General features: G+C 37.4%; 1 protein-coding gene across 1 annotated transcript in view; it reads right to left on the bottom strand.

Annotated features, from left to right (window-relative positions):
* ROS1 (ROS proto-oncogene 1, receptor tyrosine kinase) overlaps positions 1-22,874 on the bottom strand; it is a gene marked incomplete at its 3' end in the record, with an annotated part of 84,201 nt that overhangs the window by 40,023 nt on the left and 21,304 nt on the right. The window contains 11 exon segments of the mRNA XM_008051461.1: positions 696-796; positions 4,462-4,653; positions 5,345-5,523; positions 6,533-6,643; positions 7,351-7,605; positions 8,913-9,409; positions 12,744-12,841; positions 13,593-13,777; positions 14,074-14,196; positions 15,644-15,720; positions 18,815-19,016. Of these exon segments, the coding sequence (XP_008049652.1) occupies positions 696-796; positions 4,462-4,653; positions 5,345-5,523; positions 6,533-6,643; positions 7,351-7,605; positions 8,913-9,409; positions 12,744-12,841; positions 13,593-13,777; positions 14,074-14,196; positions 15,644-15,720; positions 18,815-19,016 (2,020 nt within the window).

Genomic DNA, 22,874 nt, shown 5'->3' with positions numbered 1-22,874 from the left:
GAACATGGATAAATCTCAAAAGGTAGTATGCCAAGTAAAAGAAGATACAAATAGTACTTATTTCTGGAGTGGGGGAGGATTGATTGGGAAGGGGCAAAGTGAACTTTTCTGTGATGATGGATATGCTCTACAATTCAAAACCCATGTGCCAAAATTGATATGATGGAATACTTAAACTCTGAGCATTTCACATTATGTATCTTAAACCTAATTTTTAAGAATAAGAATATAAATTTTATTCTTAAAAAATATCTAACAGTGCCAACAGAGAAGATGTAGAGATAGCAGTAAGAGCAGGACAGGAGGATTAGTTTGTGGACACGGATCAAGAAAATAACTCATGTGGTCCTTCCCAACTCCTAGCTTTCATTTGTGACATCACGGGAGGATTTCTGCCTTCACTCCATAATGTACGCTCTACTTTGTTAAGAAGCAGAAAAATGTATTCACACACTTCTTGGGCTCTTGAGCAGCACTATCCTTAGTGTCTCCACTGCCCCATCACAGCACTTGCCACAACCTGCTGCAATTAGTTGTTTACAAATCTATCTTTCCCCATAAGTACAATGTCTGCAATACAGGAAGTAATTAGTAAATATTTATTGAAGAAATAAATACTTTTTATGCATTATCACTTATAACTGAGAAGTTGTTCTCTTCTTCTCAACCAATTGCCCCTGAGAGCTCCTACTTACCTCTGTCCCCGAAGAACAGCTGTGTACAGGTGAATACATTGACTATCTTGAACCAACCAATAGAGGAGCCCATCACTGAGGTCTAAGGTTAGAGCAACTACCTAAATAGAAAATAAGGTCAGAAAATGAACCAAATACATGTTTGAGGCATATCTGTGTGAATAAGTCACACCTAAGCTATAGTTTTTTTCTTTAATATCCTCTTTGGAAGAATAAATTCAATAATATTTACCTTTTTCTGAATATAAAAATAGTATGACTATGCTTATTACTTTGTTATCTGGATATAAGTGCTGGTGTCTTAAAGTTCCGCAGAAGGCAGCTCTAGTGGTTATCGAAGTATCTTTCTCAGACTGGCAGTAGCAGCGTCACATGGAAACTTGAGACATATACAAATCCTCAACTACACTCCAGACTTACTGATTCCAAAACTTTGCGTGAATCAAACCTTGCCTAAAGCTAGCCATAACACTGGAGTCTTTACCACATGAGTCAATGAATTTTGTTGTTGCTTAAACCCATAATTAAACATTGCCGCACATCAGAATCATCTGTGAGGTTTTTTTAATCTCAATTCTAAGAGTGCTCCTTATTAAAGTATAACCTCTAGGGAAGCATCCCAGTATCCAGTATGTTTTTAAACTCCTGAAGTGATTCAGTGCACTGCCGATGGTTTAAACCATCTCAAATTGTATTTTCTGTTCATTGCAATCAAAAACATCCTGATACACTTTACAAAGATCATACATAGGGTGTTTATGTGTTAAAATCAGGTAGTCATGTATTTATAAAGCTCTGCTACCAGATGACATCTGAAAACCACTTCTTACTACTCTGTCTTCTTGTTGCAATTCATATCTTAATTATATGTCCAGTTGTCTAGATGAGACCTGAAGAAAGACTGCTTCTCCTACAGAATAGAATGCACGAAGATAAGTTACTATTCAAAGATCCTTCTCTTGCTTTCTTTGGCTTTTTGGCTTTCTCAAATAAGCTGGGATTGCCAAGAGGCTTATCTCAGAGTGGTGGCATCTCCCTATAGCAGACCTAGAGGCTGAGAGATATCAGATAGGATCAAAGTTGACAGCTACATCTTTAGCAAGATAAAACAGCATTTAAACAAACAAAAAAAAACCGAAGCCAGTCAAAATGTGAAAAGAATACAGTTAGATGTCCAACAATGAAAAATACTTCCTGACAGGTTACCCTGCTACAAAGAATATGGCACATGACTGCAAGAACCCTTCAGTTGTCATGTAAATCACAGCCATCTATTTTCAAGAAAATTCAACTAACTCTTTCCCTAGAAGATACAAGTCTATTCTAGCAATGCCCAGTCTTTTAGGAATTGAGTCATGTCCTTGCTTCATGTTAAAAGAGATTTATTGATTTCTTTTTTCCATTAAAGTGAAATCAGGTTAATCTTGTGTGGTGATTTATAAAGAGATGTACTAGAGTTTCTAAATTTCAAATTAACTCTATCTCCTTAAAGAAGGAGATTCTACAACTCCTTTTGTGGAATACAACAAACTACTCAGACCATAAGTAAATTCAGATATTAGATCCTTATCCCATTCTTCTGCACCAGTCATCAGTCCTATATGTAAACAGAGTTGGAGGAGATTCCATAAATCTTTGGTAACCATTGTTGTGTCTAGTAACATTCATATCTTAACACAAACTCTTTGATCTAAACTAAAATCTTCATATTTTAAAGTTTAGTTCTACAGTGAAATGTACTATACACTATTAGTTGAACTCATCAGATAAGGCAAAAAGTATCTTTTCACTCTAGATGAATCTTTTACTTTATTCTCCTTTTTCATCACACAAATAATCATGCCTTTCTATAAATAATTGACATTATATCTGCTGATAATGAAGTATCTTATTACTGCATGATAAATCTGTGAATGACACAAATGAATGACATCGATATGGAGAACTTTGTTGGATGCAAAAACATGTTGTCTTTAAAACATCCAGTAGCACTATTGGAGGTAGATAGATCAGACAGCAAACCTTGGAACCAGAACACAGATTTGCAAAAGCAGTAACAGCACTCACCAGTCTGGGAGAGGATTTGGAATAGGAATTTAAAGGGTATAATCACCCAAACATGCTGAGAAATCTAATGACTCACTCAATTATGGAAAAGTCCCCAGGGTTACTTAGAGCTTTTTCCTGGTTGAAGAGAGTACTCAAACATCCTTATCAGAGAAGTGGGAAGATTACTGACAAAGGCCCGGGGTTAGAGAGCAAGTTACTCTTGATGTAATGTTACCTCCAATATGTTTTTACAAAATGTGCAAGTACTTTCCCTAACAATTATCTTTGAGACATAAAAAATACACTTTTTAAATTTCAAACTCTAGCAGTTCCAAAACAAAATTCAGGGACCTTTTCATTATTTCACAGGAATGATTAATCTTTGGATATGGTACATCAATATCTATCCCTTTCAAAAACCTGTATGATAATCTGTGTATGTAATTTAGGTCTGTAACTATCTTAGGAATCATAGCCCATATAGCCTATTGGAACTAGGGATCAAGTGACTCAACAATTAGTTCATATGTATACATATATTTTTAAATGATCTGGAATTCTGCATTGTCTATATTTTATCTCCACAAAAAAAGGCTTTAAAAATAAGAAAAAATATAGCTGGGCTCTGTGGCTCAGCCTGTAATCCCGCGCCTTTGGGAGGCTGAGGTGAGTGGATTGCCTGAGCCCACGGGTTAGAGACCCCTGGGCAACTTGACAAGACCTCATCTCTACAATAAATAAAAAAAAAAAAAATTAGCTGGGCATGGTAGCGCGCTCCTGTAGTTCCAGCTACTTGGAAGACTGAGGCAGAAGGATCGCCGGAGCCCAGCAGGTCGAGGCTGCGGTGGCCGGGAGCAGCCACTGCACTCCAGTCTGGGTGACAGAGTGAGACTCCAACTCAAAAAAAAAAAAAGAAAAAATATAAGGGATGTATTGGGTAGAAAAAGTATGAGTGATTTATTTCTTCTTAATGCTTTTCCTTAATTTCTAACTTTCCTACTGTAGACCTATATAACTATTATGATCAAAAATAAGATTCATAAATTTAAATAGATGCCTGGGGATAGCCAAACAAGTTCAGGGAAAATGGCATTGCTACTAGAAATTGAGGAAGTAAAAGTAACACTTGCTATAGAATCATTCCTGTATCCTATTTTCAAATTGAGTTGCAATAATAGAAGCTTAACTACTGAGCATTTACTATGTGCCTGAAACTATTTCCACTATTTCACATGAATTATCTCATATAATTTTCATAACAACACTTAAAGGTAGGATAATTTAACAGTCCCATTTTTCAGATAAGGAAACAGACACAGATAAAATATTTTTTCTAGGCATCATACAGTTTTTAGAACAGTCAGTACAAAAACTGATTGAAAATAAAACATCTAATCACCACCCAATAGAAAGCTCTAAAATAGTCACTAGAAGTCCTTAAGACTATTAAAACAGTTTAAGAACTCAAAATGCTTTAAAGTATGGGTACAACCAAAGCAAACTACAAAAATCTCCATATTGTATGTGAATTTAAGTCAACTATGACCATCAAATAAGGCTTAGATAAATTTTGGTTATACCAAGATATTACTGCAACAGTATTTCCTCTAAGATTCTACCTTAACTATTCAAGATAAGCAGAGACAGTATTACCATAACAACAGAACAGCACCATTTAGTATTATTAAGTGATCAGATCTTATTTTTAATGTGTCACCTTTTTCCCAGAAAGCAAAGGCAGTGCCTGTAGTATAAGGGAACTTTCTCCATTTAGCCTGGTGCTTTCCACTGAGTAGAGTGTGGTCCAATACAGATATCCACCAATTGAATCCACCACCATGTCATTCACCAACAGCTTTACATGAGTCACAATATCTGTGTGCCCTGTCAACACAGACAACCTTTGTATCTACAAAACATAATAGTTGGTCAGTTAATGACCTTCAAAGGACATCATTATTTCTGATAGTTTATTGAAAACATTAGTAAACTGCTGCATTTATCTATGCATTCATTCAACCACAAACTATGTGCTGAGTAGTGAATTAAGCCTTGAAAACATAACAACAAACAAAAAGGCATGGCATCTGCTCTCATGAGGTTTATCTCTTTTCATGTCTCTAAAGATAAGGGAAGTAAATTTATTCAGAAATGGCAAATACTTGCCTACCCTCCTGCTTCCCTTTGCATCTTCACAACTGGAGTTACATCTTCCCATACTTACTAGTCCTGGGGATGCCTCACCACCCTTGTTCATTTTACTTAGCCCTGTCCACACCTTTGAAAATAGTCCTTTCACTTAGTTTCCTTGAGCCATGCCTTTAAATTGTGCCATGTTCCTGCCAAGATCCTGACCCCCAGGTGAGCATGTAAATGCATTTATTTTAATGTATTATTGAAAATAAAACACTAGTACAACAAATAGTAAGATCAAATTTCATTTATATATACATGCATTTTTAAAGTGAGTAAATTTAAAGACAAATATTTAAAAATAATAGCATAAGTGGCACACAAGTATAAAAAAAATCTTGAAAATAGCCTGTAAGTCACTGAAGCGTATTGTACTACAGCATCTGGAAGATCAGGCTTTAACTCACCACATATGTCTTTCCAGCCCAGTAGAGAAAGTGGCCCAGCCACTCAAAAGCTAAAGTCCCTGCTCCTGCAATGCGGGGTATGTGATAATTCTCTGAAATATCCTTCCCATTCAGCAGCCACACATAAACATCACCTTTCATGTTGCTGTAGTAGAGGCTGTTGTTATACCAATCCATGTCTCAAAACAAAGTGAATCGTTAACAGTTATTTTTCACATATACCAACAAAAACATGGCGAGTCAACAATCACATCTACACTTCAATATAATTTTAAAGCACATACTAACATAGATATTCACTAGAACTTCAAGAATCTGTGAAGAATATTTCAGTGCTATCCCTAAATCGTAAGCCCTTGAACTGGGGAGAGGAACTAACATACACTGAGCAAAACACTGTCTTTGCCAAACATTGTCCCAGGCACTTTACTTATCTCACTTAACTCCTGAAGCAAGGTTATGAAGTAGGAAGCATCCTCATTTTGAGGTGTCAAATCCGAGACAAGGTAAGGTTATCTATTCTGTCCAAGGTCTCATAGATGAAAACAGGGGGAGCCCAGATTAGAACTAACCCCAATGTGACATTCCTTTCATTAGCCCGTGCTACCTCCTAAGTCCAGCTCCTATATTGATCAGAAATTCTGTTGTAATTTTAACAGCCAAACAAAGCAGTAAAATAATCACATAATTATAGAAGATGCCATCTTTAGGCAAGATTACTGTTATACCATCCTAGGATGAAGACTTTTCATTCTAATGCCTTCTAGGTAAATTAACCATTCACTAATAATCTTCTTTGTTAACAAATATTTTTCTTACATCTTATTTAGAAGTCTATGCAGCAGTTTCTTGCTCCAGTCTTACAGCAAACCCATGGTGAATTACTTAGGTATAGCTGTCTTAGTGGAACAAAATAGATGACTGATAGACTAACACATGCACTTATGTCAAAGCCTCCCCAAAGTGAGTATAAATAACCTCATATTCTGTGAATTAGTACATAGCATTCATACTTGATAACTGATATTTTCTTAACAATATCACTGGCAGTAGAGTTCAGTCAGTATTTTTTTCCTTTCACTGTTGACCTAATACCAAAACACTCAATTCTTTTGACTTGTTGAATAACGTGAGAAGACTTATAAGTAGAAACCTGTCATCCAAGTGAACAAGGGACTTGGTGTTTACCTGACACATTTCGTATATCAGAAGACAAGAACTCTCCTGGGCCGAAGCTATTTAATGGTTTACTCCAAAGCCCATCTTCTTTCACAGCCATGATGAATGGTGGTTCCATAGCTGTTTGGTAAAAAAGAAATTAAAAGAAATATGACAGCATACCTTTAAAGCACATGTCTTATATCCTACAAATTTTTAATAAAGGAAAAGGATATCAATGTTTTGAAAAATACTGTGGAAGGATATGAGTAATGTTATGTGCTGAATAGGGTATGATTGATAGTATTAAACATACTTTCCGATTTGTATGCAAATATTTAAAATTGAATATGAAGACAAATGTATGGTGATGCTGCCTCTTCGACAGCGTCATGATCAATGGCAGAATTTTTTGGGGGGGGAGTGGAGGGACTGTTGCTCATCACAGTCCTATTCATAGCAGCCAGATGCAATTGTGATAGCAATAGCAGTCAGAATGGTACAGTTATCCTTCCATTTTTATTTCAACCAGAGGATGGAGTTCAGTACAACTTCTCTCAGCAAGCCCTTCAGAGTTCAGGAATGCTACTGAAAAAAATAAACCCATGAAGAAGAAGAAAATGATTGTTTTCTCAAAAATATCTTGGAAAGCTTAAAACGACAGATTAGAAACATCAATTAAATATCACACAGTCTTTTATTTGCTTTCCTAATCTCAGACAATAAATATATACCCAAGAAGTCAATACACCACATTTATCACTTTTAAGGAGAGGAATTTTAAATGACACTCAGGCTAAGTCTGTTTTTTGTCAGAATCGTTCTCTAAATTCAGAACATTTGCTCACCTGGCACCAGGGTAGTACCCACCATGGGCTCTGACCAGGGGCCTGGTCCCTTGGGAGAACTTGCTCTCACAGAAACCTTGTATTTTGTAGCACTCTCCAGTTCAGGTATATTCAGTGTGGTCCCATGTATGTTAGAGAAAACATGAGCAATTTCAGGAAGGTCTTGGGTGGATACTTTCACCTCATATGTCCAGTTCTGCCAGGCAGAAGGGCCTAATTAGAAGAATTCAACAATGTCACTGACCAGGATGACATCAGCAAAGGCAAACCAAAGATAATCAGAAAATTCATCTCCAGCCTCACCTCAGATGAGAGATCAATAGTAATACCCACTAGCCCACTCATCGCCAGGGTTAGCTTATCGAAAAGGCTAGGACAGTGTCCATTCCTCTCTTGCTGCTATTTTGCTCCACTGAAGACATCATTCCCAACAAATGAGGCTATCCTTCAGTCAGAGTTACAGGTGTGTTGCATAGAATTGTCAGAGGGGTTCTCTGCAACATTACCAGGTATTATCAGGCTCTTTATAAGAAGTGCTTGATGATGACGCTCTAATATAATTCCCAATGTGATACCTTACTCTGAGAAGCCCAATTAATAGGGGAAAAAATGCCTATTCATGTTTAGTCATCTTTGAGATATGCACCAAGAAGGCATAATTAATTTTATCTAAGGCAAAAAATAGCCAATGTTTGCTAAATACTTACTATTGACTAGAGGACTTGGAGTTGGCAAATGACAGCCTACAGGCCATATACAGCCCACTGTTTCTGTAAACAAAGCTGTACTGGAACACAGTCACAGTTATTCATTTGCATACTATCTATGGCTGTTTTCACACTGCAACAGCAGAGTTGAGTAGCTTAAGAGAGACCATCTGACCCGCAAAGCTAAACTTATTTACTATCTGGTCCTTCCTTTACAGAAAAAGTTTGCTGATCTCTAGGCTAGATATTGTTCTAAGTGTTCTACTTACACATGTATACCTTAATTTCATCTGTACAACAGTTCCATAAAAAGATACAATAAATATTTCCCTTTTCCGGTTATGGAAACTGAGGCACAGAGTGATTAGATAATGCTCCCAGGGTCACTCTGCTAATACATTTCCAGATCAGTATTGGAATCCACTCTGACTCCCGTGCCCACCTGTTTACCCGCCCCACACACTGCCTTTTCAGAGCTGAAGATTCAGTTCAGAAAGTGTTTGGGAATGATTCAAGTTCTTGCAATGTCTTGATGTATACATAAGTCTCAACCCAAGTATTCTTTCCCCTGCTTTTACTCTGGCTAAAATGTCAATGTCTGGTTCTTAGCAGATGCTCAGTAAAGGTTCAAACTATTCTATTGAGATATACATGGGAAGTATATAGAGATTCTCCTAATGCAAAATGAAGAAATGCAGAACGAATACATAAACACATAATTTTTAACTAAGTGGCTGCTTCTGGTCAGTGACTGAGTAACCACACTTAGGCCCTCAAAACTGAATCACAATGCCAAGCAGTGCAAGCCTTCCTGTCCTTCCAGCAAGGCCAATAACCTCAGCACCAGGCACTCACTGGCTCCTATGGCGAGGGCAGGAGGCTTCCACTGCACAAGGGCTTGGTGAGAGCCAAACAGCACTGAGAGCTCCAGAGGGGGGCCTGGCAGAGGGTGCAGCTGGGTGGATGAGCCGAAGATGACCAAGTTACCAAACCCAAATTCTTCTATGTGGCTCAGGTCACATCCCACGATGAACTCATTAAAAGACAAAGTATCCTGTTGGAAAACAGCCTTGCCATCTGTGACAAGGAAGTCATTGTTTTCCCAGGCAAAGCTCTTCATATCAGCAAAAAGGGCATGAGGTAGGATGAGATGGGAAGCGGAGCCATCCAGAAAGGTTGACATGAAGACTTTGGTGGTGTCATTGAAGTAAATGATTCTCTTGGCCTGTGGCTTTACTGCAAAGTCCTTTAATGTGTAACTTTCCACGATATGCATTGTGTGTGTGTCCCGACTGGATGGCACAGGAAGGTCTGTTCTATAAATGCCATCACACAGGAGATAAAAGACATACCTGGCATAGAAGCAAAAGAAGCCTGCTGTGATTCATGGGAAAGGGGGTGAGTAATCACCTCAGCTAACTGCTTCATCTTGTACAGTCAGACCTATACATCACTGGAGATGCTAAGTACAGAATTTCCTAAGGTGCCAAATAGTAGTTACTAAAGATATGCCTGCTAGAAGTTGTAACACTGGAAAATTTTGGCCTCACCTTTAATGTTTAGTCTCTTAATTGTTATAAGTGACTTATATAAATTCATAAAATTTAAGAACAGAAAGATCTTCAAAACTTTTAAAGAAAAGCATAATATATAAAAATTACATGTCTAAGCATAGTATTGACTATAAAACCTTTTCCTCCAAAATTCACACATTCATAAGTCTAATTCTGTCAGGAAATTTTCTCATGCATTGTGAATGATAAATAGAAGAAACCAAAACATTTAAACCATTTTTAAAATTACACAATTAACATTTTTGCTGTAACTATTTAGCATAACTACTTTGCATTTGTAGTGCACTAATTTTTTTTGAAAGCCTATAATTGAGTCAGGTGATAGAAGCACCATTTTACAAACCATGAAGAAATACCCTACAAATGACCAAAGCAACAGCAATCAGTAAAAAGGTGTCCATGGAAGAATTAAAGAAGCATGCCTAACTTGGAGTCAAACCTTTTAGTAATAAGGGAGATAATCTTTTAATAGTGAAAAAAGAAAACACACTGTCAAAATATTCATTGATAACCAAACCTGTAAATAAAATTTTAAGTAAAACATGAAAGTATCAATTTGGATGTAGTGAATTTAGAACTTGTCATCATGGTGACAGTTGCTAACAGAAGCATACTTTTGCTTGGTACATTCTTCTTATCACAACCCCATGGCTTGGCAGCATTCCAGCCACTCATCACAATGGTCAAATCATTTTCCTCATCCTTATTTATTTCCACTCTTATTTCCCTTGATGACTACTGTAAATCTTTATCAACATGCTCAAGATTCCTATGCTAGAATAATATCCTGAGATAAAAGCTCCATTTTGAGATATCAAGCTATGTTCTTTGTCTTAAGCAGAAATAGGTTGACTCTTAACTTCCTGCTTTTGTTTCCCAAATTCAAATTGTTAGTGGAATTTGGAGGAATTTCAGAGCAGATAAAAGAAAAAATATCTGGAGTAAAAATTCCAATTAATGTACTGAAGCAGGAAGGAGTGTAGGTCTTTAACTTGATCACCACATTGAAAGGGAAAGAAATAGAAAAGGAAGGTAAGGAGATCTGGGTTATGGGAGGAAGAAGACAGAAGGGGAAGAAGGAGAAGCCAAGGTGGGGCAGAAGGGGACCCTGAAGGGAAGAGCAGAGACTTTATGATAAGTACATACTCAATGAGGGAATAACTTAATAATGTGAAAATAATAGCAGGAAGGGAAATAGTTTAAATATCAGAAGAATTAGCCGGGCTCGGTGGCTCAGCCTGTAATCCCACACCTTTGGGAGGCTGAGGTGAGTGGATTGCCTGAGCTCACGGGTTCGAGACCCGCCTGGGCAGTGAGACCTCATCTCTATAATAAATCAAAAAATCAGCCGGGTGTGGTAGCACATGCCTATAATTACGGCTACTTGGAAGGCTGAGGCGGAAGGATCGCCGGAGCCCAGCAGGTCGAGGCTGCGGTGGCCGGGAGCGGCCACTGCACTCCAGTGTGGGCGACAGAGTAAGACTCCAACTCAAAAAAATGTATATATATATATCAGAAGAATTCACTGTTTCACACATTCGATGCCCCTTAGAAATACTATCTACAAACTGTTGTTAAAGTTACAAGCTGATTTTTACAGAAACTTTCCCAAGATGGTAGGGAGATGATTAGAAGTCAGTCACTGGAGCAAGAAGTCCAGTACTGGTTCCATTGCAAGATAGCTGTGTGATCTCAGACAATTATGAAATCAACCTGTACTTCCCTTCTCTTGTCTGTAAAGTTAGAATAATAAAAGTACCTGCCTCATAAGGTTGAAAAAGAATTGAATGAATTACACTTAGAAACACATATTAAGTGTAAATATTAATTTTCATGATAATTTCTTATCATATTTTCAAACCTGAGCACAAATTAATTGTATTCTGATGGGAAAAAGAGACAATGAAGGCTTTGCTGAAATGAATTTGAATGATTGATTAGTGGGTGAAGTTGATTATCCTCAGAATGAGTCATTTTGTAAAACTGCCAGCAAGTTTACATTTTATGGGATCATAGACCTTCACAAATGAGGAAAATAAGATCCAGAGAGTCCTTGCTCTACATAACAAGGTCTTTTGAAATATTCTATAATCCAAGATGTTAAAGCAAGTTTTTAGTAAATTGTGAATGAATAGGAATATAAAAACTTGATTTTTATAGCAATAATGAACAAAATTTTTCAGAAAGGCCAATTTGTGAAAAACAAAGAAGTGTTATGGCTTTATTTTTTACATTTGACATGAAAACAACTTTATTCCTATAAGAAAAATGTTTAACCTCTCAAACATTGGTCTTACTATTAATCTATTATTATCTGGTCATATTTGAGAAATAATAACCTCAAAATAAACTTCTATATTTTTATCTTTTATATTAACGTGCATTTGAAATTCACAAAATATATTCACAGTGAATATCTCATTTCATCCTTGAAATTAACCAACTGGGAAGTATTATTACCTTCCCTTTGTGGATTGATCAGCTGATGGTCACAGACACGACCATGACATGTCATGCTCCAGGTACTACTTCAATTTAACAGCACAATTGCATTGTGTCCATTTCCTTTGTCCCTGGGGTTGGAGGAGAGGGTATTTGCAATTGGAAATTTTTACTTTTTTAGTAACCATCAATTCCCATCTCCTAAAGTGGATACTAGTAGATTCTTGTTAAAGAGCCTCTTGATAGATGTGAGAACTAGAGCTGAATTGGTCAGCAAAAGGAACGGGTGACATAAAGAGGCTTCTCACAAGGAGTGTTGAGGGGGCAATGAGACCTTGAGTCTCCTAAGTCTCACCATAAAGAAGTGACAAATACAGGACTAAAACAAGGTCTCTGAATTCCAGACAAGAAGTCTTTCCCATATGCCCATACTTGGCTGTGAAGAGGAGAGGAACAATTACTTTACTAGTGGAGGAGTTGATCAAGTTTGGACAAAAAAAATGTCTTTCTGGTTCTACAGAATGAAAACATTGCCTGGATTTAATTAAATTTATTTAAAATGAGCTGCATAGATTGGTCCATCTAGTACTACAATGCTTCATTAAGAAACAAATTTCCCAAAGATGCTTGTCAATGGAAGAGAATTGGTCTTTACAAGGCTAACCCTTACCCATTGTATGCATCTGCCACAATTTTTTTAGGTGCACTAATAGAAGATGGAGTAATTTCCTCAATGTTTGAGCAGTTCTCTAAATCACAGACACATACCTAGAAAATAAAAAATAAATTGGTAGGATTAGCGTTTGTCTATGCAGTATTCAATTCAGCCAACATGTATTCCTGAGCAACTGTTCTGTGCTTCGAGTTGTGCTAGTCACTGAGCACTTTCCAAAATAAACAAAAACAAACCCTTAAAAGGCAGTATTATATCCTGTATCCTAATAAATTTATAAACGACATCAATTCAATACAAGGGCCTACTTTCCCGGCTTGTGGAGGCACTCAACTATTTTTAACATTTAAGCTGGATCCGAGTTTATGGCCTTTCAGTCATGATGATGGCTTTTGCTCATCATGGAAAGTTTGTATATTCCAAAAAAGAAGAACTTAAGACACATCAAGACTGTGTCTTCTCAATGATTTTAGTACTACTGTATATTCAGAGACCTACTAAAATTACCTCCTGTTGTTATATAATTTAAAATGTGTGCAGTTACCTTTGATCATGACTGGCAGTCCTACCTAATAACACAGGTACTACCACTATCTTATGGAATATGAATTATCATTCATGCAACTCATGACTCTAAAAAAATCATAAATAAAAGTGGCTTGAAGTTAGGTTCAAGTCTAGATGTTCCTATAGGTCATATCTATGATTCATTGATAACTTAGTGTCTAAAGCATGGTTAGCACTTGAGTATTTATTGAATGAGAGAATGATGTTTACTTGTAAATATACTAAGATATGCATATCACTATCACTATCTAGTTATTAACTTTAAATTCTCAGACTAACCAGTTCATCCATGATGAAATACAGTCTTTGATAAAGCCAGTCTACAGAGATGGAAGAAATTAATCCTGAACCTCTGTAAAAAATCCTCAAGTCAGACACATCAGACATGTTGGCAGCCTCCTTCACCCATATGAGAGTTCCTTCAGAGAAGTAAACAACTTGCTGGTGGACATCAGCTGATATTCCTAGAAGACTCATGCAAGTACATATACATTATTACATAGCAACCAAGATGAAAAACTTACATGAATGAGAATGTAGTTCTCTAATGTTTAATAAAGAAAATAAAACAGAAGTTGTCTATTTTAGAAAAAAGTTATTCTATCTTCTAATACACTAGTATATTAGATATTAGAAGAATAAATTCTATAAATATTAGAAAAATATTCTTCTAATATTATTTTATTTTAGAAGTATTTTTTCTAGAAAGTCTAGATCTTTCTTTTCATACTAAGGAGTTATTTCTGTCTACTATACTAACCTGTAATATTATGGTGTATAGTATCCGACTGAAGGCAATGTGCTTCATCTACTAAATGTTTTAAAGATCTCTTTCTTAGAGAAGATTTTCTGGATAAAAAGAGCCACTGTTCCGCTTCTTGAACTGAGAAAAACAACATGATTTGCAGATGTATAGACCAGTCATATTTACAGTAACCCAAAAAAGATCAAAACTACCCTTCAAAGCAAGGGAACTAATGCTTGAAAGAGGTTGGTCAAATTTTCTCTAAAGACACTGGGTCAGTGCATCTATAGTATAAACCACATTATTCCATGATTGGAGGCAGGAAGTACAAGTAGGATTTTTGTGTATGCTTTCCTAAATACTTCAGAATAATATCACATGAGGTACCAATGTTCTCAACAGCCTTGTCCCAATAGCACCTCCGTTTGTTACTGTCAGCCATGAGAATTGCTTGGTGGAGGTGGTCTACTCTGGGCCAGAGTGGATTATTGCATAACATACACATAGAAACAGATGTTGGTTGTCTCTGTGTTGTTTACAGCATCTCTCCCTCTGATGCAAGATAAACATCCTTATAGGGTTCCAGAACTCTGCCTGATGTCCTGTTCAATTGGAGACTGAGGCAGAGTGTATGGGTGAACATTTTTCGGGCAATTAATAAATGTTATGCAATAATCACAGTAACAACCACCTTAACTCTGCTCTATATTTAACTTGCCCTTTGGACATGCTTCTTGCATAACAAAAATACCTCTCCTTTCCTAGAGTACAGGATCAGCCAAAAAACTAAAGGCTGGTGATAGATGACATTTAATACCCACTGGCATAGGTATGCACAGATTAGAGTAAGGGGCAGTCAAGTCAGCAAATGGGGCTCTAGTGAAAATATAAAACAGACTCCTCGAATTCTAACTCCTTGTGTGTTATTCTAAACCCTTTTACTAGATTCCCCAGAATTTTCATTGTTTCTTAGAAAGCACTTTCACTTATTATATTGTTCACATATATTACACAGTAAATATTCGATCTCTCAAAGCAATACAAAGCTAAAGAAGGGTACTTATTAAAATATAAGAAAAGATAATTTGACAAGTTGAATATTCAAGTGGTAAAATGTTAATTACTAAAGTCGAATATATTTTAAAATCTTAAGGATACTTGGGGAAAAGTTACATATGGGAAAAAAGATATGTATTAAATGACGAGCTATACTGTAAGATGGAGATTAAGACAGAAAGATTATTAGCATTCCCTAAGTGTGAAAATATGAGTCACAATCACTAGAAATTTCCACTGAAACCAAAGATTTGTTTAAGGCCATTTTTTTATCTTAAATTTTTTTATTGTGAATTTTAAATTTCTAAAATCTAACATGAAAACTTTTAATCTAACCACTTCTTTGTTTGTCAAATACTTAGATTTATTTAAAATTAAAAACTTGTCAAGTACCCAAAAGACAATCATTGTTGTTTGTGAAGAAGAAGTGGGCTCTTGAGGTCTACTAGACCACCCAGGGCCTCTGGATATGAACCCACCTTTGCCACCCTTATTCCTGTGTAACAGAAGGAATGAGCCTAGGCCATACCTGCTGGGGATGAGGTGGTAATGCTGGATTCTGCTTCTGGACCCTCACCAACTTCATTTACTGCTGCAATAGAAAACCTATTCCAAAAACAATTTGGAGAGATGTGTTTTGCATGGCATGGTGTGAACACAAGATAAAAATAGAAGAAGCAATAATATTTCTATTTAAAAAATGATGTGGCAATGCATATATCTAGTTACTTGGTGCCACCAATCAGCACTAAAATGACCATAAATCACATGCTCGTTTGCATTCCCTACAGAACAGTTCAGGGTCACAGAGGTCAAAACTGAACTCTGCTATCTGCATGACCCCATTCCTCTTCTAAGTAAAAGAGGTCATAATAAATGCTAGATATGAAGCTAACATAACACTGATACCCAAACCAGGTAAAAATCCAACCAAAAAAGTGTACTACAGGCCAATATCCCTTATGAACATAGACGCAAAAATCCTCAACAAGATTCTAGCAAATCGTATCCAAAAACACATCTCAAAAATCATCCACCATAATCAAGAAGGCCTCATCCCCAGAATGCAGGACTGTTTCAACATCCACAAGACCATAAATGTAATTAAATACATCCGCAGATATAAAAAGAACCACATGATTATATCATTAGATGTAGAAAAAAACTTTTGACAAAATCCAGCATTCCTTCTTAATAAAAACCCTTAAAACCTGGGTATAGAAGGAACATACCTCAAAATAGTGAGCACCATCTATGATACACCCACAGCTAGCATATTGCAAAATGAACAGAAGCTGGAAACATTTCCCCTGAAAACAAGACAAAGCTGTCCACTCTCAACCCTCTTGTTCAACATTGTGTTGGAAGTCCTAACTAGGGCAATTAGACAAGAGAAGGAAATCAGGGGTATCCAAATAGGAAAAGAGGAAGTCAAATTATCCCCCTTTGCTGGCGACAGGATCCTATACCTAGAAAATCCAAGAGAATCTGTCAAAACTTGCTTTCACTGATAAAGGACTTTGGCAAAGTCTCAAGGCACAAAATAAATGTGCAAAAGACAGTTACATTCTTATACACCAACAAAAAGCAGGTGGAGAACCAAATAAAAAGCACAATCCCATTCACAATAGCCATAGAAAAAAAGAAATATCTTGGCATCTTCCTAACCAGAGAAGTGAAAGACCTTTACAATGAGAACTACAAAATATTGCTCAAAGAAATTCAAGAAGACACAAACAAATGGAAAAATATTCCATGTTCATGGATAGGAAGAATCAACATTGTGAAGATGTCCATCCTACCAAAGGCAATCTACAGATTCAATGCAATACCCATTAAATTAACAACATCATTCTTCTCAGACCTGGAATTGACAATACAGAAATTCATATGGAAACATAAATGACCATGAATAGTCAAAACAATTCTTAGCAAAAGAAACAAAGCAGGAAGTATCATCACACTTCCAGACTTCAAACTTTACTATAAGGCTATAGAAATCAAAACAGCATGGTATTGGTACAAGAATAGGCATATAGATCAATAGAACAGAATAGAGATTCTGGAAGCAAAGCCTCAATTTCTCAACCAATTCATCTTTGACAAAGCCTCCAACAATAATCACTGGGGAGAAGAGAATCTATTCAGTAAATGGTGCTGGGAAAACTGACTAATCACATGTAGAAGATTGAAACAGGATCCCTACCTATCACCATACACAAAAATTAACTCTAAATGGATCAAAGACCTAAACATAAAACCTCAAACTATGAGAATCTTATAAAATGCAGGAGACACCTCTATGAAAATTGAATCCAGCATCCAATTCCTGATCAAAACCCCAAGTACCCATGCCATAAGAGAGAAGATAGACAAGTGGGACCTCATCAAACTGACAAGCTTCTGCAAAGCAAAAGAAACCATCAAGAGGGCAGGGAGACAGCCCACAGAATGGAAAAAAAATATTTGTCAACTGTATATCTGACAAAGGCCGAACATCTAGGATCTATAAGGAACTCAAATGTGCTGAAAGGAAAAAAAACAAACAACCCCATTAAAAAGTGGGCAAAAGACATGAATTGACATTTCTCAAAAGAAGATACATGGGCAGCCAACAGACACATGAAAAAGTGCTCAGCCTCACTAATCATCAGAAAAATGCAAATCAAAACCACAATGAGATACAACCTAACCCCAGTAAGAATGGCCATCATTAATAAAACAAAAAACGACAGATGCTGGCAAGGATGCAGAGAAAAAGGAATGCTTCTACACTGCTGGTAGGAATGCAAACCAGTGCAACTTCTTTGGAAGACAGTGTGGCAATTTCTGAAAGAACTAGAAATTGCCCTTCCATATGATCCAAGAATCCACCTATTGGGAGTATACCCGAAGGAACACAAGTCATTCTACAAAAAAGAGACCTGCACACGCATGTTTGTTGCAGCTCTATTCACAATAGCCAAAACATAGAACCAACCATGCTGCCCATCGAAGCCGGATTGCTTTAAAAAATGTGGTACATACACACAATGGAATATTATACAGTCATGAAAAAGGACAAACCTATGGACTCTGCAGCAACTTGGATGAATTTAGAGTCGATCATACTTAGGGATCTATCACAGAATCAAAGAACAGAGAACCCTATGTTTTCATTCATAAGCAGACCTTGAACAATTACCATATTACTATAAGAAGGGGTTTGGCAGTAGTGGGAAACTGTCAGGAGAGGGGTGTGGGATTGGCAGTTGAGGGAAACTACCAGAGTAGGGAGGGGCACACCTCATCAACAACAGTACCTGCATAATGAACGTTTGAATACTTAACCCTGAATTGTACCCCATATCTTTAAAATTTTATATATATAATATATATATATCCTTAACAGAACTTTACCTCTTTATTTTTTTCATGTTGGATTAAATGAAAAAAATAACATTCATGGTATTTATAATGTCTTTATTACCCATGTTTTCAAGAATCCTTTGAATATAATAGAAACACTGGAGAATATTTATAGGATGCTGTAATCTAATAAACATGTAAGCCCAAGGAAAACCATGACTTCCACCCAACATCATGAAGTCAGTGGCACTTGTCAAAGTACATTTAAACTATTTTTATTTATATTTCTTAAATAATTATAATGCCTGCAGCCATGCTGGTTCTATCTTCCTCTGCACCACTTAATTCTTACCTGTAGGTTGTATTTGGTAGAGTGCAGTAAAACTGGAAACTGGTTCCCTGTGTCCCTGAATCTAATTTTTGATTTTTGCTGATTAGCCTTAAGTTATAACCCAAAATAGGTCCACCTGGGAATTGAGGTGGAGCCCAGCTGACTTCCACAGTATCGGGACTTGAGCTCTCAATATTCCTAATGACAGGTGCAGTTTCAGGAGCTGAAAAAGATAATAGCAACCAAGTGAGCAGAAAAATGTTCAAGGTTTATGTTCTTTTAAAAATAGAATAGAAAAAGTCTTGCTTTTTGAAAAATTAACAGAAATAAAATATTTTTTATTAATACTCAAAATATATGACAGAAGGAAGATGATATCTATGAGCTGCAATTCCAGATCTCTAAATAATACCAGTTAGTTACTTTCCCAAGAGACCCTTTCAAATGTTATTTTACTCCCTTCAATTAAGGAAATAACATTAAATGCACAGGTATACAAATAGGATAAATGGTCTAAAGAAAAGTTGACAAAATCTCTAGAGACCTAAATGAGTTGAAACATGGGATAGAAGGAGGAGTTAGAAAGAGGAGAGAATCTGAATCAAACTGGAGTCAATGATTATGCGAGTTTTTTTAAAAAATCAGTCCCGGGACCTTTTAACTCGCTAGAGTGCTATAACCTGAATGGTTTCGGTTGAATATGTGGATTCAGATAAGCCAGAATTAAACCAGCTTACTTCACTTTTATTGGCATCAACTCTGATGCCTTCTTTACTAACCCAACTCTCAAGGTCCTGGGAATCCAGGATGACAGCTTTCGCATCAGCCCTGCCCTTGCAAAGGATTAAAGAAACATGCAGGAAATGACTAAGCACGCATTCACAGATCCCAGAAGTTACCTCAGTGGCAAAGAAGAGAAAGGAAAACAATCTGACAGCCTATCTTCCATCCATGTCTCCACCTACTTTTCATGCTCAGAACCTCTGGAACTATACTCTTTTATTTCCTCTTTTCATGAAAGACACATTTGATTTGCTCTTGAGTGACACTTTGCTCTTTGATGTCACTGTGCTCTTCTTTCCCTCTGAACACTGTTGGCAAATGCTCTGTGTCTCCACTGACTTAGAGTTGGGAAAAATGAGACAACGTAGCCCTCACACTGGATCGACGTTTAAAGGCCTCTTAGTTGGTCTCTCAGCCTTTCTCTGATATACAATTCCTCTCCAACTTCCAGTTTAATTTTCAGCAAACACAAACATCATTGCAATACTCCTGTGCTCCATGTTCTCTGTCACCCTGAACAGGAAAGAAAGAAATTTCTCCCACTGTAATAGAATCAGGATGTCAAAAAACTTAACCTGCTGGAGTCAATACCAAAACTTGATCTGCTAGAGTACAAGCAAGTTAAATGACACCTATATTATAAGATGTGATGATTGTCCAAATATTTCCCTCCCCCCAAAAAAATCATTGGGGGGTATTCTTTGCATAACAATCCTTTTTGTTAAGAAATTATCTTCTGAAATGTCCCAGTTTAAAGGCAATAACACAATGTAAAATTGTATATAATTCCCACAGTTAAAAGAGAATAGGGCTATGAAGCAATGAACACAAAACAGGTTAACTTTTGAAGTGACTAGAAAAGTGAGAAGGAATCAGAAGCATGCAATGCTACCCATAGAAAAGATACTCAGTGTAGGGTCTGGAAGACTAGAGGGTATGTGAGGTTTCATAACCAAGAGAAAGACCCAGAAATGGAAAGCAAAAGTTGCCTTCTTCATTATTTTGATTTGACTAGCCATGACCCTGCATGGTATTTCTCCAGCTCTCGAAAATGTTCCAACCCTGTTGGAGTACATGAGCCATTGCTGGAGCAAAGAATGATGCATTCCACTCTGATCTGGAACGTTTCAAACATGGCCCTAGGTCAGTGGCTGACGTGCAGTTCCAATCAAAGATGACCAGATAATAATCAGTAAAGGTAGTCACAAACCCTGAGATCTTATAAGCAAAAGGAAGACTTGGAAGGGGGAAAATACTCCAACCAATTTCACCAGCGGCTCACTCAGCTGTGCTTGAGTCTCAGGATTAGTTCAACCTGAGGCTCTCTGCACATGGCCACATCTCCAGAACTGGTATAGGGCATCCATCCAGCCTGGAACAAATCTTCCCAGATTGCCTAAACCAACTCTGAGGACAAGGGCACCAGAAAAAATTCCCTGAATATCTGCCCCAGCATTCACCTCCCCATAAGACTTCAAGGCTTGAGTCCTTTTCCTGGTATGAAAGTCACATCTCTAAAGAAGAAATCAGAGAACGCCCTGATATATGCACTATTTTAATAAAATCATCTCTGATAAAATGTTAATAACCTCCTAGTTGGTCTGTGCAATAAATAGTACTTTCCAATCTCTCTCATTCTCTCCATCTATTCTATATGTAATTTCCAAAATTCCCTTTTTGAGGAGCTTGTGAGGCAATTACACCTCTGCTTTAAAACCTTCTAGAATTCCTAACTGCTTTCTAAACAAAGTCCAAGCTCCTCACCCTGGGCATGTAAGACTTTTGGTAAGCTAGACCTAGTGTGTCTTCCCAATGTTATTCTCAGTTTTTCTTCCTGTGTCCTGTTCTCCAGCAGATAGAAGTTTCACTGTTTTCCCTCCAGACTCAGTTCTGGTGACTTGGCTCATGCAGACACCTGCCCTGCCCTTTCCTCTCCTCACCTCATGTCTAACTCAAAAAATTGATGTTTTCTCCAGAGAGGTATCTTTGATATTTTATTCCAGAAATAATATTTCCCTCCTCTGAATGTCCACAGGAATTTGTCCATACCTCTCCCACATTTTTAATCAAGTGTTACCTTCTTATGGGGTCAGTTAAGCATGTGCTTTATCTCCTCTACAAGAAAGTAAGCTTCCTAAAGGCAGTATCCATGTACTTATTAGATATCCCATGAATACGTTTTGACCAAAGGGACAATAACACTTATTTAGAACTAGTATTGCTCTAAGAATATACTAGTATTCAGAAGATGGCAGCTTAGTTAAAGTTTTATTCTAAGACAGAATTCTGAATAAAGAGTGGGAAAATGGTGAAGTTGGAATCTAGCCCAAAAGAAGTTTTTGTTGCTTCCCAGAGATAATGTGACTGTGTTGTATTCAGTCATCCTCATTTTGTATATGCTTTCATCACTTGACTTTGAGGCACCACAAACTTCTGGATTTTTTCCTTTTCAAGTGTCCCTCCTCCTCTTCCTGGCCACCAAGTGTTGGTGCCCTGTGTTGACACTTGGACTCTCTCTTTTTTTCAACCATATTCACTCTTAGGCTTCACCTCCAGGCCCCTAGTTTGAAATCAGGGTAACTTGGCGAGATCTCATCTCTACAATAAATCAAAAATTAGCCGGGCGTTGTATCACGCGCCTGTTGTTCCAGCTACTTGGAAGGCTAAGGCGGAAGGATCATCTGAGCCCAACAGGTCGAGACTGCGGTGGCCGGGAGCGGCCACTGCACTCCAGTCTGGGCAACAGAGTGAGACTCCAACTCAAAAAAAAAAAGAAATCACAGCTCTGTGTTGATGACTCCTAAGTAGGTATTTGGATTTCTCCGACCTACCTCCTGAGTTCCAAATCAATGCATTCAGTTACCTTCTAGGCAACTCTACTTGTATGTCTAACAGGCACAGCAAATTCTACTTGGCTGAAACAGAATGTTTGACTTTTCTCAAGAGAAGTCACTCCTCTTCTATCTTTCCCCCTAAGGAAAAGGTAACACTCAGATATTCAGACTGAAAGTCCAAGTTGGCAAGCTCAATCCTCCATCCTCCTCACAAAACTCCTTCAGTAACCCTGTCAGCCTCTCCCCTTCTCTACCACAACCACCCTAGTCAAACCTATCATCCTGACTTGCTTGGCCCTCTAACTGCTCCCTGGCTCCCCCAACCCACCTCCCACCACCAGTTTATTCTCCATGCAACAACCACTTTTTAAAACATGAACCAGACCCTCCCTTCTACTTAGAACTCTCCAAAGAGTTGCTGTCACACTTGGAACCAAATCTGTACTCTGTACCAGGGTCTATGT

This window comes from Carlito syrichta, unplaced genomic scaffold, assembly GCF_000164805.1.
Source record: "Carlito syrichta isolate Samal-C Ts95f unplaced genomic scaffold, Tarsius_syrichta-2.0.1 Scaffold65443, whole genome shotgun sequence".
In the NCBI taxonomy this organism is placed as follows: Eukaryota; Metazoa; Chordata; class Mammalia; order Primates; family Tarsiidae; genus Carlito; species Carlito syrichta.
This window is presented reverse-complemented; position numbering and strand designations above follow the sequence as displayed.